Source organism: Falco naumanni, chromosome 2 (genome assembly GCF_017639655.2).
Source record: "Falco naumanni isolate bFalNau1 chromosome 2, bFalNau1.pat, whole genome shotgun sequence".
Classification (NCBI taxonomy): Eukaryota; Metazoa; Chordata; class Aves; order Falconiformes; family Falconidae; genus Falco; species Falco naumanni.
The window spans coordinates 116,042,570-116,062,894 of NC_054055.1; the positions used below are offsets into that span (position 1 = coordinate 116,042,570).

The following is a 20,325-nucleotide window of genomic DNA, read 5'->3' on the forward strand; positions in this document are numbered from 1 at the left end:
CTCCGGTGAACTGGAGCTCTCAGTGCTTTCCTTTCACTGAGATGCTTAATGGGACCCAAGTTCCCTGGAAAACCTGTTAGTCCTGTAGAAAACATGCACACACTTCCCTTACTCTCTGTGTGTACTCTCTCACTCGGTGGAGCACACACAGTGTGTAGTGGTAACTGCTTAGGAGGTACCCAGCTTCCTGTAGTTAAGGTCTTCATTTAATACAGCTTGTAAATGTTCATCATGTTGCTACTTAATTCACAATATTCCACTGAGGAAATAGATTGTACATGTATCAGGTACTTAAAATGTTTACCTGTCACTGCAAAAGAGAAAGGTGGGAAAACAGTTTAAACATAAAATAATATTGAGCAAGGAATGGAGTGTGATGAACTTTGCGATGGAGAGCAAGGAAATCTCGTCAATGAACTTTTCAAAAGTGTTGGAGAGTTTCAATGAAAATGTCCTTTTAGTGTTACATAGAAATGTAGCTCATGTATCAAGCTGGTAAATATGAAAATATTACAAAACTATTAAATCAACAAAGTAAAATGATGTTTTCTTATAGCAAAGTGAAAGACATTAACATGTATTTAGTATTAGCTAGGCTAATGAATCACTGGCAAATCATTATTTTTACGCTATTATATATATTGAAAGGCACTTTTTACAATAAATATGCATAGAGAAATAAAACTATATATGTTAAATATTATGCATTTTTATTCTTTAAATTATATTAAATTTATAAGAAATTCCAGATTGAGATTTTAATTAATTTTAATCCTCTGTCAACTGAGACTGAATAATAGTGACTTGCTCATGAAAAATGACACATATTCCACCCACTCATTATTTTTGAAGGTGTTAGTTTTACTCTCCCTAAAACTGCATGAGAAAGCCATATTTTTAATGTCTCGCAATACAACTATCACCTTAAAATAGAAAAATGGGAAAAAATCAGAATATTTTACTCACATTGCTGCTTAAAGGGGTTTAGATTTATTATGTTTATGCAAACGCAAAGGTTATCTAGAAAGTTTATTGAGAATGCTACTGTACATATGAATAAGGAAAACCAAGATCTGAACTGATTTTTCATGCAGTAGCCAGCCTTTTGGAACTGTTCACCAGCACTGCAGCTAATACCTTGGGTAACTACCTAGAAGTGTCAGGCCATCTTTACAAACCAGTCATGTCACAGGTTAATGCTTATAATGGAAAAGCAAAGATTTTAAAAGGGAAGGTAATGAGGCAAATGTGATATTGCATAATTGGAAAACAGATCAAGATATCCTGCAGTATGTCCCTGAACCTGCAGAAAACTGCACTCGTGCATACTTTGGAACGGGATGTAAAACCATCACAGCATCGTGTCCAACGCCTTAGCAGTGTGTTTGATGCAGGTGGCTCTATGGGGTACAGAATCTGTATGGGTCAAGTGTGGAGGTATTTGGATACAACATCCTTTTACATCAGCTCCTATGGGATGCAACATAAGAAACCATTCACAGTGAAATTTAGGTTCAAAGATCTCGCAAACATCCCTTTGTTGATCTGAGATTAATCGCTTTTTCAGTATTTCACCATGTTGCATGTAACAAAAGTTACCATTGAAACTGGTACCACTGAACCTGATTGTTTCAGAGAAGATCAGGGAGACAAATGCAGATAAAACTGTGCTCTTCTAATCTGTCAGCACCAAAGTAATATAGACCATGGAACTAAATTAATACAGCTCCACAGTCACACATTCGCTTAAAGGGTATAGACTTCAGACTTCCATGTTGTCAACTTATTTCTTTGACCATACAAAATTCATTTCCAAATACAAGTAAGCATTTTAGAAGAGAAATAGTACTTAACACTACATCAGAAAAATGTGTCTTTCTCTATTTCCTCTGTCCAAAGGTTTCATATTCTAGCCAGAGTTGCATTTATAAACTGAAATCATTATTTTCTGTAAATGGGCATAGAGCAATGCTAAATATCAGTTAAAATACTTTCCCTTTATTAGAATAAATCATATCTATGAATATATGGAAACAAGACATAAAAAAGCCACCTTGTGTCTAATTAGTACATGATACTTCTAGCTTGACAGAAAAATGTACAAACTGAGGGAAGAAGGCAGACACTTATTTGCCTTTATTTTTGATAGACCATAGCCTATCATCCTTGAACTATGGACTGAATTTCCAGAACCTCATTATTCCATTACCCTAGCTTGAAAAAAATATTTTCTTTTGCCCTCATTGATCTTCAATTACAGGATAAAAAGAATTGTTAGATAATTTTAGAACAGTCTAATTTTGAAAAATGGAGTTTGGAGTTTAATATTATGTATATATGAACTAGACATTGGATCGAGACCATTTGTTTTCCAGACAGCTTTGAGTTAATAAAATAAAATGATCATTTGTTTCTAAAGTGTAAAATACAATATTGGAAACTGGTTGAACAACTTGTCAGTGACTTACAGGATCGTACATCAGCTGTTTGCTATGCATAATAAGTTGGAATTTATAAGTCACTTAGATAATACACATTAATCTCCAAATACCTCAATACAATTATAGATCAAGTACATGATTTCGAAAGTGCTGCATGTATTATTTAAGATGATATGGAAAACACAAATTTAGAAATATTACTTTATATTCAGACAGAATAAGCACAAAGAAAATTCTTGCAAATGTAAATTAATTCAATGAAGAATGGGATTTAATTAACACTACAGCAAGTCATAGAGTTTGCCATTAAATTCAGCAGAAAAGTTGTGACTAGTTATCCAAGTACTGTGGATGAAGGCAAAAGAGTTAAGCAAGAGTAGAGGAGACAACCAGAGAGTTCAGGAAACATCAGCTGAGCCAGGCCTCCCTTGCCAAGGGGTCATCAGTAACTGACTTCCAGTGAAACAGCTTTGGGACATTAGATCTAATCTTGCACATAGAGGTTTCTTGGAAATATTTGCTTTAAAATTTCAGTTTTCAAATAGTAGTTTAGTGTACAAGATGACATTGTTATTCCAAGAAAAAAATATACAGTGATCAAATTGGTCTAATTTGCTGAATACATGCTTTTTAAAAAACTATTAAATCTATTTTTTTTAAGCTTATTTTGTGTATTATATTTTTTTTTATTCAAATGCCTCTTCCTTTCACACATGTTTTCCTTGTAATGGTTCTGTGCATCACCTTCCTTCTCCTTTTGGCTATCATGACTCTACATGCAGGCAGCAAAATCAAGTGCTTTTATCTGGTGCAGTGTTTGCCAACTTTCATGTCACTTCAGCAAAGTGAAAACAACCAAGACAAAATATTCTGAATAGTTAGTCCTACACAGAATTAGTTGCAGTCACTCCAGAAGGTCAACAAAGTATGAAACTGATTTAAAATGGTTTTATTGAAAAAGTCCACTTTAGAACTTGTAGCCATGTCTTGAATATCTAATAATATCCCTGCTTAATTAAGTGAAGGTTTAAAGTGAAGTCTTAAATGAGGAGAAATAAAGAAAAAATATGCAGATTTAATGTGCAAAAAATCACTTCTCAATTGAAATTACAGACTTCAAGCTAGAGGAAATAATATTTAGCAGAAGTAGAGTGCTCTTTTTTTTCTTCTTTTGCTTCTGGCCAACCAATACACTGGCCAGTCTTGATGCTGGTTGTCATCCCCTGCCTAATCTGTCAGACTAGGATTCGGACTAGATTAAGAAGGCTCACTTGTGATAGGGGTTGTTAAAGGCAACATGCATTTCTAAAATAATATTGAGTGCATATCCTGGCTACTCTGAACTTTTGAGAGGAGCAATCATTACTATTTGTTCATTGGAGACCCCATATAAATTTTACCACAGTGGGAAAACATTTAAATATGTAACACAGATATGAAGATAGTAAACAGATGTCCCTCACTGTTAGTCTTGGCAGAAAAAGGTGAAAGTGTATTATTAGAAATATCTTGAATCTAACAGAACTGAAAATAAATGGACTTCTGAAGCTTAGGAAACTATGTAATTTTGAGTCTGCTCTCAACCTTATTCCAATGTGCATAACAATACCATTATTGTATATAAATGAAAACTATTTCCAAACTGTGAGCCTAAGGCAAATGCATATGGAAGAGTCACAGAAGTGGAAGGAGAAGGGTTGTTGAGTGTAATGAAGAAACTACATTTTAAGAAGCAAATGAATCGGAGCAACCTGCTACCAACATAATTGCTTTAAAGACCGCACAGCAAACATCAGCAGAATTGGCTTGTAATTTACCATGTCCTTCATTTTGAACATGCTCCCTAAAGGTTTGCGTGAAAGTCATGACATCTACAAACACAATTTGTTTCAGATTGACTAGCCATGATGAATGTCTTCTGTTACTACCCCAAACAAAACCGCTCCTCTTGGCAAGAATGCAACAGAAGTCTTCATTTCACTTGCCATATACTGGGAACACCAGCATTGCGGTTGTTTTGTTGTTTTTGTTTGTTTTTTTTTTTCAAATGAAATAGCTTTTAGAAATGTTTAGGTAAGTTTTGAAAAGAGAAGGTTCCTAATGTAACTCTGAAGAATTTTGTAATTGTGGCAAAGGTTTCTAATTACTTAGGTCACCAGTTTATATCTGAAATATCTTGTACCCTACCCTAACCAGAATACTCAATAATGATAATTCTAACTATATATCATTCATTGTGAGAAAGTCCCAGCTAATTAAAATATGCTTGATTATCCTAACAGGACTCTAAGCTGAATGGTGTGTAGACAGCACCAATAAGCTTATTCAACATTGCTGTTTAAAATTACCAAAGCTGATGAATAAACAACTCATTCTTAGGGGTCTTAATCATGTTGAATGCCCTTCACAGCTACTGACCACACCAGGAACAAACAAAATAATGGCATATGTCTTATCTCAGTGCTGTATGCCTACCAATTTATTTGTAACAATTATTTTACATTTTTCTCCACAAAAGCCCCTTTTACCTATTGAAAAAAACCCCACCCTATTATTATTAAATACACAATTGTTGCAGCATTTGGACATTGTATTTTAGTGACTACAGCTTAAATCAGAAACTTGCTGAAAATGCATGTCACAGACAAATTGCCAATGGTTATAAGTGTGCTATGCAATGAAAGAAACTATTATAAAAGCTGAAAGACCACACTGCTAAGTATATTATGGGAAAAATACTTTACAGTATTGATTAACCTCTTTCCCCTCCTCCTTCAAACTAGAATTTCATTTTGTTCTCCTCATCTTGCATAACTTAGAGAAACATATCTTAAAGCCATGCATAATCTGACTAGCTTAATGGATGATACTGGTGAATGAGAAAAGAAAGCAAATGGAATCAGGTTGACTTTCACCGCATTAAAGAAATGGCTGATCATCAGTAACTGCCAGCAGAAAAAGAACATATTTGCTAAAGAAAAATTCTAACTATTTAAAAAATCTTTGGGATATAAATCAACATTGTTTTAAACCCCATTTTTTCACCTATGATTACTGTGTTGTAATCAAGCATACGTGTAAAGAAACATGATCAAAAAGTAGTCTAAATGTACAGAGATGACCAGCAGATGAAAATCTATGGGTAACAACTACGCTGCACAAAGTCCTTGCCTCAAAACTCTGAATTTTGGCAGACCTGAAGAGTGTTCAACAGAACATTAGTTGAACAAGTCTGAGAATTGAAATTTAGCATTTTTGCCTTGTGGTTTTCTTTGCAGCTGTAAATGCTCTGATTTATATACACACACTGGCATATATACACATATACATTCATATAGTTCAACAGACTGGCCTGAATATTCATTGCAGGATGCTGAATACCTTTTTTAAATGTATCATTTAAATATATTGTTCAGAAGTGGAATTTAAAAGGGAGCACACATCTCAAACTTTTTTTTGGTTTAGTAATCCCTCTTCCTGTCTTCGTGTCACATTCAGTATGGGCACAAACAGACAGTCCCTAGCCAGTAACCAACAAGTTAATGTTTCTTTTCAAATTTTTCACATAAATTAGCACCCACAGCACTGTTCTGCACTGCTCCCATGACAGCACAGGGTTTGGTAGAACTATCAACACAGCTGTAGGTGTTAGGTAAACAATTGCCATAAATTTCTCATTTACTGTCATCTACGAAAATTTCATCATCGTTCTTCATGTGGCTTGAGCTCTGATGTGGCAATGTCTGATGGAGGTTGCTTTGTGAATGTTTCATAGCAGGCTTTTATGTGACCCACTATGCCATTTCAATAATTAGTAACTAGAAATAGCTGCTCCTTTAGATTTATAAACCATTAACATAAGCAGCTGGGAAGATGGTTCAAAGGGCTTCATCACATCATTATGAAAACAGAAGCTTTCTTGACGTTAAAGTTACAAAGGACAATCACATCTGTAGAGATCTGAGATTTAGGGAAAAGAAAAACAAAGTTGACTTTTGATTAGGGTGAAAGTCAGATGTTACTGTGGGCAACAACTTAGGATAGGCGAACAGGGAACATCCCTGCCACCCCAGTGAGCATCCTGAAGCTCTACTGTCGTCAGTCAGAAGGACTAATCCTGATAAACTGTCCTGCCACTGAGATGCTTTTCAGACTGTCGAGTGAGGCTCTTAACAACTTACACAATCCCCATTGTGACTATAATGCTGTACATGCCATTAATTCATGGCATTGCATTCATGTTTATCCCTGGAAGACACACTGAAATCTTTCTACGCATTTCTCAGTTCCCACAGCTCTAAGAAAGTGGTAAGAGGTTGCTGTTGCTACACATCATCCAAACTGGGTTACAAATATCAGGAGCCACCTGTACTAGGAACAGTGAATTGGAATTTGGAAAATAACTTACTTGGAAAAAGGAATTAGATGAAAGGCAATCCCTTTCAGACACTGGCAAGATTTTACAATCAGATTAGGAAATATCTTATCATCTAGGATATATCTGCCAATGGCTCACATAAAATAAATATATTAGACAACGAAATCCTGCTAGATTTGCAGTTTCAGAATCTGCCTGAAAACTTCAGCTTGCCACAGGCTGCCAACACTAGATGGACGCAGCGGAACTAGACAGGTCTTTAATACAGTGACAGGGTGCGTGCCCACACAGGGTGACATCTCTCAAGCCTCAAACTTTGTCCACTGGTAGCAGGTCTTTGATGTCTGGTCTGTGAGTGGCTAGAGCCACTCACAAACTGCAGAACTGAGGGAGGAAATGAGATTTCTGGGATGCAATGGCAGAAGAGGTATTTCTCCAGTGTAAACTTTCCACCAAGGCAGCAAAGACATGCGGAAGGAGCCCACGAATGGAACAACGCCTGCGAAGCATCCCATAGCTGGAGTGTGATCCTAGGGGGGACTTGCAGGTGAGCTGGGGAGAGCCGGGGACTGCCAGCATGGAGGGACATGATGCAGTGAAGATGCAGACCGGACAATGGGGAAACTATTCAGTCAAAGAAACGCTACAGCTATGGAGTGCTGCTCTACAGCCACGGAGTGCTGCTCTACCGTGATGCAGATGAAATGGTGGACTGCAATGGAGCAGGCCACTCTGTCTGTATAATCACGTACTCAGGGTATGTCTCATGACTTTACTCCCACTCTACGTAGTGTAACATTAAAACCCTCTCTGTTCTCAAGGAATACAACACATACATGTGAAGTGAGTGAATGTGTATGTGGACTGTTACTTGGAAATAGGAACTATTGTTTTAAGTTCTGTTTTGCTTAATTATTCATTATTTGCTGAATTATGCATGAGAAACCTCAAGTACTTCTGAATTTTCTTTAAGCAATGCAGACTCCAAGGCATGCTAAGAAAGTTATATAGTGAGGTGTCTTTTCCTTCCATTAGTCATAAGAGAAACATAAATCACAATTCAGAATATAATTCTCTGCTTCTTCACACAATGATTTAAAGTCGATTGGGTACAATTACTTCATACTCAGCATATTTACTGCTGTATAAAACTTTCTTGCACCCATAAAGAAAAGGGATCCAGGCACTTTTCTGAACAACAGTATTGTTAAACATGTTTTGATGAGGCTTTTTCTTGAAAACATGTTTTACCTTTCAGTTGTTTACTTCAGCAGTGATTTGGGAAAGCACTTAATATGTGCTAATGTTCTTCCTTGAACAGGGACTTGGCTTAAGTGCTTTTCTGAGCAGAATCTCGCATTTATCTGTCCATTTATCTGAATTTAAAGTAGGCAATATTTGGTATCTCAAAACATTTTGAAACAAAGCTACACAAGAGTAGCATATAGCTTACTTTCCTCATCACTCCATCTGCAACATCTGTGCTTCCTAACACATCCCTACCCCATCCCTGTTTGCCACACTTTCTGGACAAAGACACAGCATGTGCTGTGATCATACAGGAACTATATATATTCTTTTTTTACTGACTAGCCAAAAGACAGGTTAAGTGGTCAGTCAGCTGGTATCTCTAGTCCAGTAAGTAAGCCTTACATAGCTGAACCTTGCTTTACAACTTGCAGACCCAGTCAACAGCTTGGTGACTCTAAGTGGTCATTTTTCACAATTCTGAGAGAACATAAGATCTGTGAAATTTTTTTCTCTTTTATCAAGAAAATAGCTAATGGGTTTACAGTTCTTTATGGTGCCTGACAGACAATGTCACTACAGAAACTTTGTTTCCTTATGAAGCCTGACGGGAAAACCCAAAAATGTGGATATTGAATTTATGAATACCTGTACAAAATTAGTAATGAAAAAAGTCATGAAAACCACCAAGTTCATTTTATATGACTTAATATTTTTTCCCTAGTATTTATTAAGGTCTGGTAATGGTTTAGTCATCAAATCTCAGCGAGGTTTAGGGGTTGCATTTCGCAAAGCCTTTTCAGAGTGTTGCTTTCCTTTTGTCTGCTTCTTGTCATTGAGCTTCTTGTCATTATAGCTGAGCAGTATACTTAATCTTGTTAATGCTGGTGATTGCAGTGAGGAGGCAGTTAAGTTTTTAATACTAGTGATGCTAGAGCTCTGTGCATAAAGATGAGCCCTAATCACTTTTGAATTAGTTCACTTCTGTCAGCAAATATTCTTCCTCTTCGGTGCTCTCACACTACTGTACTCACTAGCTGTGGTAGAATACAATTCAGTTTCTGTGGATGCCCACGGTACTCTTTGCATTACTTTATTCAGCAAAATGCGAACAGCAATAATTTCTCCAAACGAGAGAAAAAACATTGAAGAACAAGTTAAGAATTTTGCATGTTTAAAGAAGAATCTGTTAATTTCACATAAACCATCAAAAAGAAAGAGCCACTAGAGGGAAGTAAATCCAATATACTCAAAGAATATAAAATGCTAGCTCCTCAGCTACTCTAAATTATTGTGGCTAACAGAATGGTCCGAATTTACAACAGCTGAAGATATTGTTCTATATTCTTAAAAAAGAAAGGACAATTTATTTATAGAGGTCTAGCACTTCATGCAATGTGTATACCAAAAACATTAAAAGGGTATGTATGAAAAGATTACATATAAAAAGCCAGTATGAACATGGGATAAGTATGTTTTGTAGGTATAAATTATTATAGAGCTAGATCTTTCATATTAGATAAACATCAAAAGAGAAAATTGTTCTAAACCAATATGTTTGGACTTCAAGTAATGCAGTCCTTGTACACATTAGGATATTTTTGATTTGATGTCTTTGAATCTTTTTTTTATATGAGCATATGCAGAAACCTCAAACACCATGCAAAATTACTGTCCATTTCAGTATAATTAATATTATAAGGAAATATTGTAACAGTGAGTGTCCCATTTGGTCATGTAGATATAAAAAAAAAAGCAATATAAAGGCAATTATTCAGTATTTTTGGAAAATACGGCAAAAGCAAAACTATAAATGGTTTACTAATAGCTGGCTAGCAATAAAAATAAAAAAGGTCACCATCCCTTTTATCTGAGAACAATGTGATTTACAAACATTAATAAAATCTCTGCAATGTTCTGAAGCTTTTGTTCTACAGCTTTCTTTTCTAAGGTTAGATATCCTAGCTTTCTCTGTATCACTTCTTATTTATGACTAAAAGTGACTCACAAAAAGTATTTATTGTCCTCTCAACAATTTCCATCAACAAAAACTTCATTAATTTTCTGCCATATTTTGTATGCCATTATCTTTTTTTACCTCTAAATATATAGTTACCCTGCTTATGATTTTATAAAACTACACAGTTTGTAAAGCTTACAAAAATGGTTTTATCTTTATAACTACATTTTATAGATGCCTCCATTCCATTTATTACAATGCTTTCTCCTGCAAAGCTGTCTTTTTATATCCAAATAAAATGACAGATATTCCGGAAATCTGGTCTTAAATTCCCTGAAGCCCTTCCAACAACACTTTTAGTAATGTAAGAATTAGTATTGAGAACGCAAGCAGTCTACACTCTAGAGTTTACTGTCAGTGTGTCACAAATTATCAAAACATTGGTCCTTGCACTGCTTTGAGTAAACTGCAGTGAAAATCTATATCCTTAAACCAGGAACAGACAACAGCAAAAGACATTATTTTTTAAAAACCCACCACTTAAATACACACCACAAGCTGTGTTCACACAGCTGTTAGCCAGTTTGAAAACAAACTGTATCTCTGGTGACCTCCACCTGTGCACACTTGGTGACTTGCATTTAGTAACACGCAACAAAACATCTAAAAATAAGTACACCGAGGGGTAGTTCCGGGCATGGTGTTGTCTTCCATTAATGAGAAAGGAAAAGAGAGATACAGGTTCGCAACATGATACATAGCCTAAGAGCTTAAGGCAATTCTCAGTGCAAGGCATGTATCATTAGGCATCTTATATAATTAGCTCTTCTGTTACCATCATCGCATGAATGGTGAGCGAGTAGTTTTCATGTTTTTTCTAATCCATTTTCATGAATATTATTAGTATTACCATCACTGCCATTATCATCATCATCACAGCAAGCTGTTAATTTTTGTATGCCCAAAGGCAAACAAGTCATTACTTACTCATCAACAAAACTACTTGTCCCAGATACACAGGTAAGCAGCTTTTTGCTAGACTGATCAGTGAAAGAACCCAGGGCCTTCCTACAAGTGGAACATAACAGGATCCTCCTGAACATTAGCACTTGTACTAAATACTCTCATATTATCAAAGGTCTTCTACTCAAAACGGTACTTGCGCCAGTTTGGTTCCTGTTCTACATTAAACACTTCAGCTACAGTTGCAATGTCACTGCACAGTAGGTGAAAAACATTTCTGGAACAAATGTCAGCAAGGGATAATTTTGAAATAACCTTCTCATCTACAGTAATACAAGGCAGAAGATAACACTGCTATACAGATTGCTTTGTTGGTAACCTATGATGCTGTTTTCTGGCATAGTAAGTATTTCTAAAGATGGAAAAGGAAAAAAGTTGCAGAAATGAACAAAAATATAGAGCTCTTAGTTTCCCATGTTTCTCATAAAGGTTGACCTTGGACATGAATTTGAACTGAAATGGGGGGAAGAAAAAGCTCAAAAACAATAATGCAAAGTGGACAATTAAAGGAACAAACCCGTCTGTCAGGATACCTCACCTAAGGAAATGGCTCACTCAAATGTTGAAATACCTTACAGTGAAGCATGATGTAGTACTACTATGAAACATGGATACTAAAGGAAGTAAGTGCACATTCATTTAACTTTTGAATTGTGAAATTGTAATGGATAATCTATGGTGTTTTACTCTTTCAAAAGTAAAATTGTAAGCAAAGACTTGGAAAAGCATCAGCGCCGTCTCCAGTTCTGATGAACCACTGATACAGTTAGTCTCGGGTAGTTAAAGCTCGCACTTCATTTTAAACAGGAAGGTACATTTTTGTGCCCTTTGTAATGGGGTCAAGGGCCAGCTGCCAAAAGCGTTTAATGCCCTCATCAACAGAAGCTGACAGAAGCTGAAAGTCCTCACCAAAAGCACTTAAAAACATTTAACAATCTGCAAAACATCCTAACTTGCTGATCCAGACTTCCAAGAAACAAAACGATCTCCCTAACAAGTGCGTAGATGACAGGGGCACAGTAACAGACATGCAGTGCAGGGACTTACCATCTTGGTCTGTGGTAACCGTGATAGCTGTGAACTGCTTGGGAGAGAAACTCAGCTCTGAGACCCCATTTGTGGCTTCTATTTCAAAGGTGTAGTTCACGTGTGCCACAAAGTCAAGCACTGTCACCGAGGAGTTGATGAGACCTGTGTGCCTGGGGATGAAACGGATACCTCCCCCACAAATCTCACACTGGCTGGCATCCGACCCACATTTCTTACAGATGACACTGTAAGTGAGATCTTTTCTTCCTCCGGTATCACTCGGGGGGCTCCATTCCAACATAAGAGCCGTTTCGTTAATGTTAAAAATGACATTCCTTGGAGCAGAAGGCGGCCCTGCAGAGAAGGAGGGGAAAACCTGTTAAGTGACAGTTGTCTATTTTGGAGAAAAAAAGAAATCATGAAAAAAATACATTAATCTTAAGACAATTATTTGCAAAAAGATGCTAAAAGAATGATGTTTCAATTTATTGTAAAATTTAAAAATTATCTAAATACAATCTTTGAAAATTAAGCAGGAATAATAAATGCATGGGATCATAGAAAGCTGAATAATCTAAATAAATTAGAATTAATGCAGAAATAATTTAAGGCAACATAAAAATGACTTGCGAATGTCAAAGCTAGACTTGATAACACAAATTTGCACTAAATATGTCTTGATCTTGTGGGATACTGGGGTAGAGTTTAACCACAAAATTTATTTCCTTATTTTATGTCTTGTAATGTAGGCTTTTCTGATACTTATAATCTTTGATGTTTTATAAGAGTCAAATTGAATAATAAATACCAGCTTTGGAAAAACTACAAGAAGTAAAATTGTTTGTACTAGTCCTGCAATGCCAGATATTTTTTCTACCCTTCACGGCTTTTCCCTGGGAATTTCTTTGCTGCTGTTCATTAGTAGCATTAGATGGCAACAAGCCAAGACTATTAGGCACAAGAGACAGTTTACAAGTTGTTTTTTTTCTTTTGCACCTGGCACCTCATCAGCATCAGTATAACAGTGAAGACATCAGCCTTGCAAGCTAAAGGTCTAACAGAGTGGCTGCAAAGCAGGAGAAAAAATAATTCATGAAGACTCTGAGGAGGAATGCAAAAATAGTTGCAGCAGGCAGAGTACAGGAAAGCTCTCAGCTAGCAAGCAGGTGGTAAAACTGTGTACTGTGACCCATCTCCCATAGCTCCCACACTAGTCAAGTTATGTCCAACAAGTTTGAAGCCGTTATGCTGACTTACTGTGTAGGATCATACGTAAATCACCTGAGGCTTTACGTATCAGCTTGCACAGCCTGATGGAAGAACTTTACCATCTGATGCTTTTTCAGATAGCAATGAATGAAGGGGTGAAGGAAAGGCAGAAATTGTTAAATGAAGTCTGAATAATCTTATCTCAATTTCTTATTATATTATTTTTCTTCCACTTAACATATTTCAACCAAGAACTTACAGACACATGGTTTTCAAAACCAATTTCTGTAGAGTCCCAAAATATGCCTATACAAATTATGTAAGAGACACAGATGTGGTAAAATGCAAGGCTTTATACTGCAGGTTTTCACATATGTAAGATGACTGTGGTAAACTTCACTGGCAAACTCTGGGTTTTTTTGAGCTGATTGAGTTAAACAAGCATTATATTCCAAGCTCTCAACATAAAATGACAGTGCATGTGGATTGCCTCGCTAATGGTTAGCAGAACTTTGAAAATTTTCAGCTTGCTTTGCAGCTTTCCATGATTTATACAACCTGCCTGCAAGACTTAAGTGTAAAGTTTTGACTGAGATGCTGTTCAAACTTTGAGTGAGCTTTTCATTACTTCAGGGCCTCTTAAGCCGGCTGAAAGACTATGTGAAACATTTGCAAATGACATCAGCCAATTCTCATCCAGAGTGTATTTTACTCAACAAATTGAGTGGCACAGTAAATGTGAGAGACTTAGATAATTAAAATACCATAATGTCCTTTATAAAACTTTTAAGACAATGAAAAAGGAACTAAACAAAGAAAAAAAATATTGATCAACACTTGCAAATTCCAGTTCTACAACTGGTAGCATGAGGACAAGACCTTGTGCCCAAAGGATGTCAGATAAATAAATGGTCAGATCTTTGCATTAGGGAGGAAAACAAAATATAAAAGCTCCTCCTGACATTTGACACACAAATCAGGTTCTCAAATTTTGGCAAAAAAACCCCAACAAACAAACAAAACAAAACTGTTATTAATTGTTGAAGATGACCCTGAATACTAAAATGGACTATACTTTAAAGTATAAATGGAATACTAAAAGTATAAATGTTTAAATGGAAAACATTATCTTACATTTTACTAATAAACTATGTAGTAGCAAAGATACAGTTGTACGTACACATAGCAGCAAGAATGAATATTAACTTCCATGAAGGAAAGATGCAATAATAGTTGCAGAAAGAAAGTCACTGTTCACTGATATTTGTGATTTTTAACTCATGCTGTTTGTTTACTTACGTGGCATAAATGTGAGTATAAAAGCTGGAATGCTTGTAAAGGGAAAAAAACTTTCTATGGTGTGGGAGGGATAACATGGACAAACAAAAAAATAATTAAGGAATTCTGTGAACTGTAGTTGAACATTTGAGCTGCCTTTTTTCTTTCTGGTATCCATTTGTAACTTTAAATAATGGAGACTGTGCTTTCATTAAAATGATTTTTTGGCCTGAAGTAAATGAAGAGTTAGCTGCCAGTTTTCAAGCATTTGATAATTAAAATATTTGAGAGTTTTATATTGCTTTGGATTTTTTTAGTGGACAAGAAAGTAGAAAATATTTTGTATGTGTATTTATTTTTACATCTATCTGTGCAGAGTTCATAGCAGCCAAAAAGCCCTGGACTGTAAAGACCAGTTATTTTGCAGTGTATCAAGGAATCATTTAGCTGAACAGTATGTGTCTTATTTGTACTGAAGATCGATATTTCTGGAACCTGTCAGATGAAAATTGTATTTGTAATTTGCAATTTTTATGGTTACAGAGAATATTTTGAGTATTTCCTTCCTGCTCTTTGACTGTGACCTTGTGCTAAGTCTAACACTGAAGCATTTGAAATACTGTAGTAAGTATTTATAAATGCAACTAGTTAACAAAGGCTGTTTATGTTGTATCATTTTCCAACGGTATGGAAAACAGAGGCAGGTACAGCCTTGAAAATACTGATGTGGTCCAAAAGCCCCTACAGCCTTAGAGTGTCTCAGATTTACAAATCCCAAAAGTTCCCATAAAATTACTGTGAGGCTGATGGTTCTAGTTACTCTGGAGAACAGTCCTGAGATCAAAATAAACTCAAACTACCACAGATTATGTCAGCATCAGTTATTATTTACATGCAGAATACATGAATAATTATGTTTCCTCTAAAAACATGCTGTGAGAATTGAATAATGACTGGTCTTAACAAATTCCCACTGTTAAAACCAATGAGGAGCTTTAGAAATATGGAGGATGAGCTTTAATTGCACTTACGTATGTGCATAACTAAGCGGATCAGTAATCCCCTTGAAATAATTGGTAATACTCATGCACTTAAAACTAAGCATGTGTGTAATTGCTAGAAGGATTGGAACCAATGTTTCAAAACTGGCTTAAATTTAATCTTACATAAACTATAGCTATCAAGACAATGGGTCCTCACAGCTGAGTTTTTTTATGTTACTTCATCAACTTTAGTGGGCCAAAACAGGAATCAATCTGAATCAGGGCAACAGGAGAGCTTTGTCTGGCTTTGCCAATTCTAAATTTCTATCAGATTTTTGTTGTACTATATGTAGATGGCATCAGTAGAAGAACCAATACAGTAAGTAAAAAATATTTTTTTAAAGAAAGTGTATTTTATTTGTACTAGAGAGTGAAGGTCCTTATATTCATGATTTGGAAGTTAACTGTAAGAGATAACATGAATTATTGTACATTCATATTTCAATGAATAGGGAAAATATTATCAATTATGTTAAGAGGTTTCTGAAAGTATGTGACTGTCCGCCTGCAAATACGGAAAAAAACCTCAGACACACTTCATACTCAAGGCCCCTCATGCCAATTTGCACAACGATTAAATAGCTTTTTAATTGCTGTTAAATTATGCCAGTTAAACTGCGATTTCATGCAAATATTAAGCTGTAATGACATGCAGTGAATCATTTACTAAGATTTAGAACTTGGAACAAAGAGAGACAATTAATTCTAATCCTCAGATTCAGTTAAATTATGTGTCACTGGGCTTTTATGAATGTGGCCTGATTGCTTTGTTATCATTTATAAATTATACAAAGATTATTTGACACATTGGAAAAACTTGGCAGTAATAACCCTTCTGCAGACTTCTGTGTGCAAAGCTCTCAGGGATTTCCTTACATTGATTTTTAAAGAAAACAAGTATATTGGTGAAACTGATGGATCCTTTCCTCACAGAAAAATTCACGACTTTGGATTTTATGCAAAAGAATAAAACACAGTTCACATGGATAAGCATTAAAAAAAAAAATGCAGCTCTTCTGTTTCTTAGATGAAATGCAGCCCAAGTTGTGAGTGTGTGTCTTTTGCTTCATTTACAAATTAAAATGTAAGATGTATTTCTACGCCCTCTGTGGAGTAGATGGGCATTGATGTTTTGCAGAGAAGCATGCCCGCTCCAAAAGCAACAGAGCTGAGTTTATGCCTCTTTTTGGTTTGCCTGCCCTCTCCCTCTGTGAAGGTGAAGTGTATTTTGCCCTTTATGGAAGGAGAGAGGAGCAAACCCAGTGCTGCAGAAGCCTAGTGAGGGCAATGCAGTATGTTAAACACTACAGTGATGACTGTCTGGCAAAAACTGTTGCTTTTTAAGTGAGAACTGCCCATTACCAACTATTGGATGCTCAGAAGTGTGTGTTATTTGAGTACTGAATTTACAGTGGAAGGGCAAAAATTAACCATCGACTTCTGAGAATACTCAGGATCAGCATCTTGCTGTGCCTTGTGAATTCATAATTGCTTTTTTAAATCCATACATACATGTAGCATAAATAAGTGTCACTTGATGTAGAATGCTGTATCACATGTCTTCCTTTTCAGAATCACTTATTCTGTGAGGCAGGCAGGAAGAATGGAAGCCAGTGAATACAAACCAATACTTCAAGTCTGAGTGCAACGATAAATTGCGAACAAATATATATATAAAATAACAATAGAGGTAGTAAAGTGGAAGGATTCAAGCTCATTGCTTGATTTTGATGATGGAGTAGTGTTGACTTAAAAATAGAGGATATAGTTTGTGACAGAGATTATTGAACAGAGATTAAGTTTGTTGGGTTCAAAATCATTTAAGCATAACATGTAAAGAGATGCATTCAGACTCAGACACTCAAGCCTGCCTGCCTCTGACCTTGAAAAGATGGATCAATTTATCCAATTACATTATGGTGGGAAATGTTAGTTTATGTACAGAGTAATCAGACAGGGGATTAGGTATGATGCTATGTGTTGCTCACTGTGTATGCAGAGAGATCACTGATAGAGTACTCGTATATGGTAAAGAAATACAATAAGGAGAAAGAGTAGCAGCAAGAGATTGGTAAGAAGTGCCAATCAAACAAAAAAAACCCTAGGAGAAAGAGATTAACAATATATCCTAATCTAACTTTCATTCCCTTTGTTAAAATTAGATTTCTTTGCTTTTCTGCAAAGTGCACACTCTTACAAAATACAGTTACAAGAAATAAAAATGGGAACTGTACAATTTTGGAAAAGCATACAGTAGGCACTTTCACAGAATTAATGAAATTAGATTAGAAGCTCTTGAAAAAAGTGGATGCTTGAAGCTAAACTCTTAATTTCATAGTCTCTTAAATCAAGGTCTTTATTTTCCATAATGCTGCATATGCAAGTTTTCCAGTACTCAGGAAAAATTTGAGTGAGGAATACTGTCTAACCCTATACAGGAATGGAATAAAATACACGCATATTGCTTTGCAGGATTTGGGGAAGCAAATACAATAGGTATGAATTCAGTTGGTTCAAGATGTTTGAATATAAATAAATTTGTAAGGGAGATCCACTATTCATTCTGAGTTCAATTGAAGAACAACTCTAAAAAAATCACAAGAAAATTGTCTAATCTCTTACTTCACATCTCACATGTCAGGATACAAATTTGCAAATAAACATAAAAAATGAAGATCTGCCCCAAAAGTGGTTATGCAGAAACAGCATTTTCTCACTGCAGTCTTTTCTCTCTATTTAGTCAAATTGGCTATTTTTTTCCCCTAACTTTTCAACTCTCTTTGTTACAGTAAAGCATGACAGTTTGGAAGGAACAATCTAAATTCTACTCATATCTACCTTTGTTTATTAAATCTAAATTAGCCACATCTGCACAGACCTACCGAAGGCAGTAAGGTTGTATTTATGACAGAAACATAATTTTAATAACTGAGAGCATAATTTGAAAGCAGCGGGGCTAAAGATATCACTTAGGGAATAATTTGGCCTGCAGATTCTTCATTACTGATGATGTGCAAGATAAGAATGCAGTCTGCCTGTCAAGAGTCTCAGTGTCATTTGCAGAGCTGACAATTAGTGAAATAATCATCATTGTAGGTGTAAGATGAATACATCTGCTGTTACAGTCAATGAAGTACTGATACTTTGCTGTCTAGGCTGAACGACAGGCAATATATGGTGGCACTGAACCAAGAGCAAGGCAGAAACTAGAACATGGTTCACCGCCTCCATTATTTATTTCTCCCAACCTGGGGTGAGGTGGGGCACTGGTACCTCTGTTGCGGTTGATTTCTTCCCTGCCTCCACTCACTCAGTTGCTTCAGCTGACATCCTCGGCAGGAATGGAGAGGTCTGGCAGTCAGTCTTCCCTGACAGTTTTTGGCCAAATCAGCTCTTCACACCCTGCTTTTTTTTTTTTTTTTTTTTTTTTTTGTGAAAGCACCGGGATGTTGTAGGCAGCAGCTCCCTGATGCCACAGGGCCCTCATGCTCCTCCCTACCTTATCGATACTAATGGGTAGCAGGGTTTACAATTGTGCTCTGAAAGACAATTATGGAAACATAATGCCATGTATGAGTAATTTTTTCAGAGATGAACTGTCTTTTGGAGATGAAAAATCAATGACTTATAAATAATGTGGAACCGCATCTGCATAATGCATGAGTGAAACCATCGTTCGAAGCATGAGGCTGTCAAGAGCGCCTGGGATGTGTGTTAGTTCTGTGGGTATGTTTTTAATGGCCTGTGCTTGGGGCACTCATTTGAGTGGAATTATTTGTAATCATCATTCTCCTATGGGAAGTCTGGAGCAACAGTGTTTATTCCCTCATATATTTTGTGCAAATAGGCCTATGTGCCTTGCTCCAGAGTGAGCTGGCAGCAGACTGTGTGCATTGGATTGGGGTGCCTCTCCAAACCCCATGTCCCTTAAGTAACTAGAGGCTTCTGTTGTAGATATTTCACCTCTGAAAACCTTATGGTTAGACAACTTTGTGCTAAGTGCCTTGGATCTGGGGAATGCCATTTTTGGCGAACATCACTCCCATTTAGTGGATGCATGTCTTGGTCCACATAATGACCTCAGGATTACAGAGTGCCTACGACTTTGTAAATCAGCTCCAAATCACCTGGTATATTCACAGTTTGTCCAGTACAGTGCCATCTGAAGAGACCTCCTGAAGCACAGGAAGTAGTTCAATTCTACTAGTAGTAGTAGCTGTTCAATTATGTCAGCTCTGTTATTTTTACATGGTGCTGCCTTACGCAGTGTAAACATAACAAAATTACGGCTACACACTAATGGTTATTGCAAGAGTACTTTGTTTTTATATTTTTATCTCCAGCTTTTTGTATACTTAGTCTGTTAAAATATTCCATGCACTTAATATATAATTTTTTTATAACTATTTTAACAAGAGGACGGTGGCATAAAATATACTAGAATCAAATCCTTCACCAAAAGAGCTAAAAAAATGCTACACAGAAAATTAGGTATGCTAAGAGTTTTTCAAACTGATTTTAGTAATCTCTATTAAATAATAGAATTTCATATGTAAATATAGGATTTCACCCATGGATTTTTAAATTTTCAAATGCTGCTCTTTGCTCCCAGATATAGTAGCTTCATGATCAATAAATGAATCCCAGTGAGTAATGAACTACATATGAACCTCTACGAGAAATATTTTATTACATGAGAAGAAAATTTGTGCTGTA

At 36.1% G+C, this 20,325-nt stretch overlaps 1 protein-coding gene across 2 annotated transcripts in view; it reads right to left on the reverse strand.

The window, feature by feature from the left end:
- Positions 1 to 20,325, reverse strand: part of EPHA6 (EPH receptor A6) — a 516,780-nt gene that overhangs the window by 220,163 nt on the left and 276,292 nt on the right. For both annotated transcript variants that reach the window (XM_040583021.1, XM_040583020.1), the window contains exon 5: positions 12,098 to 12,433. In XM_040583021.1, the coding sequence (XP_040438955.1) occupies positions 12,098 to 12,433 (336 nt within the window). The remainder of the gene's footprint in view (positions 1 to 12,097; positions 12,434 to 20,325) is intronic.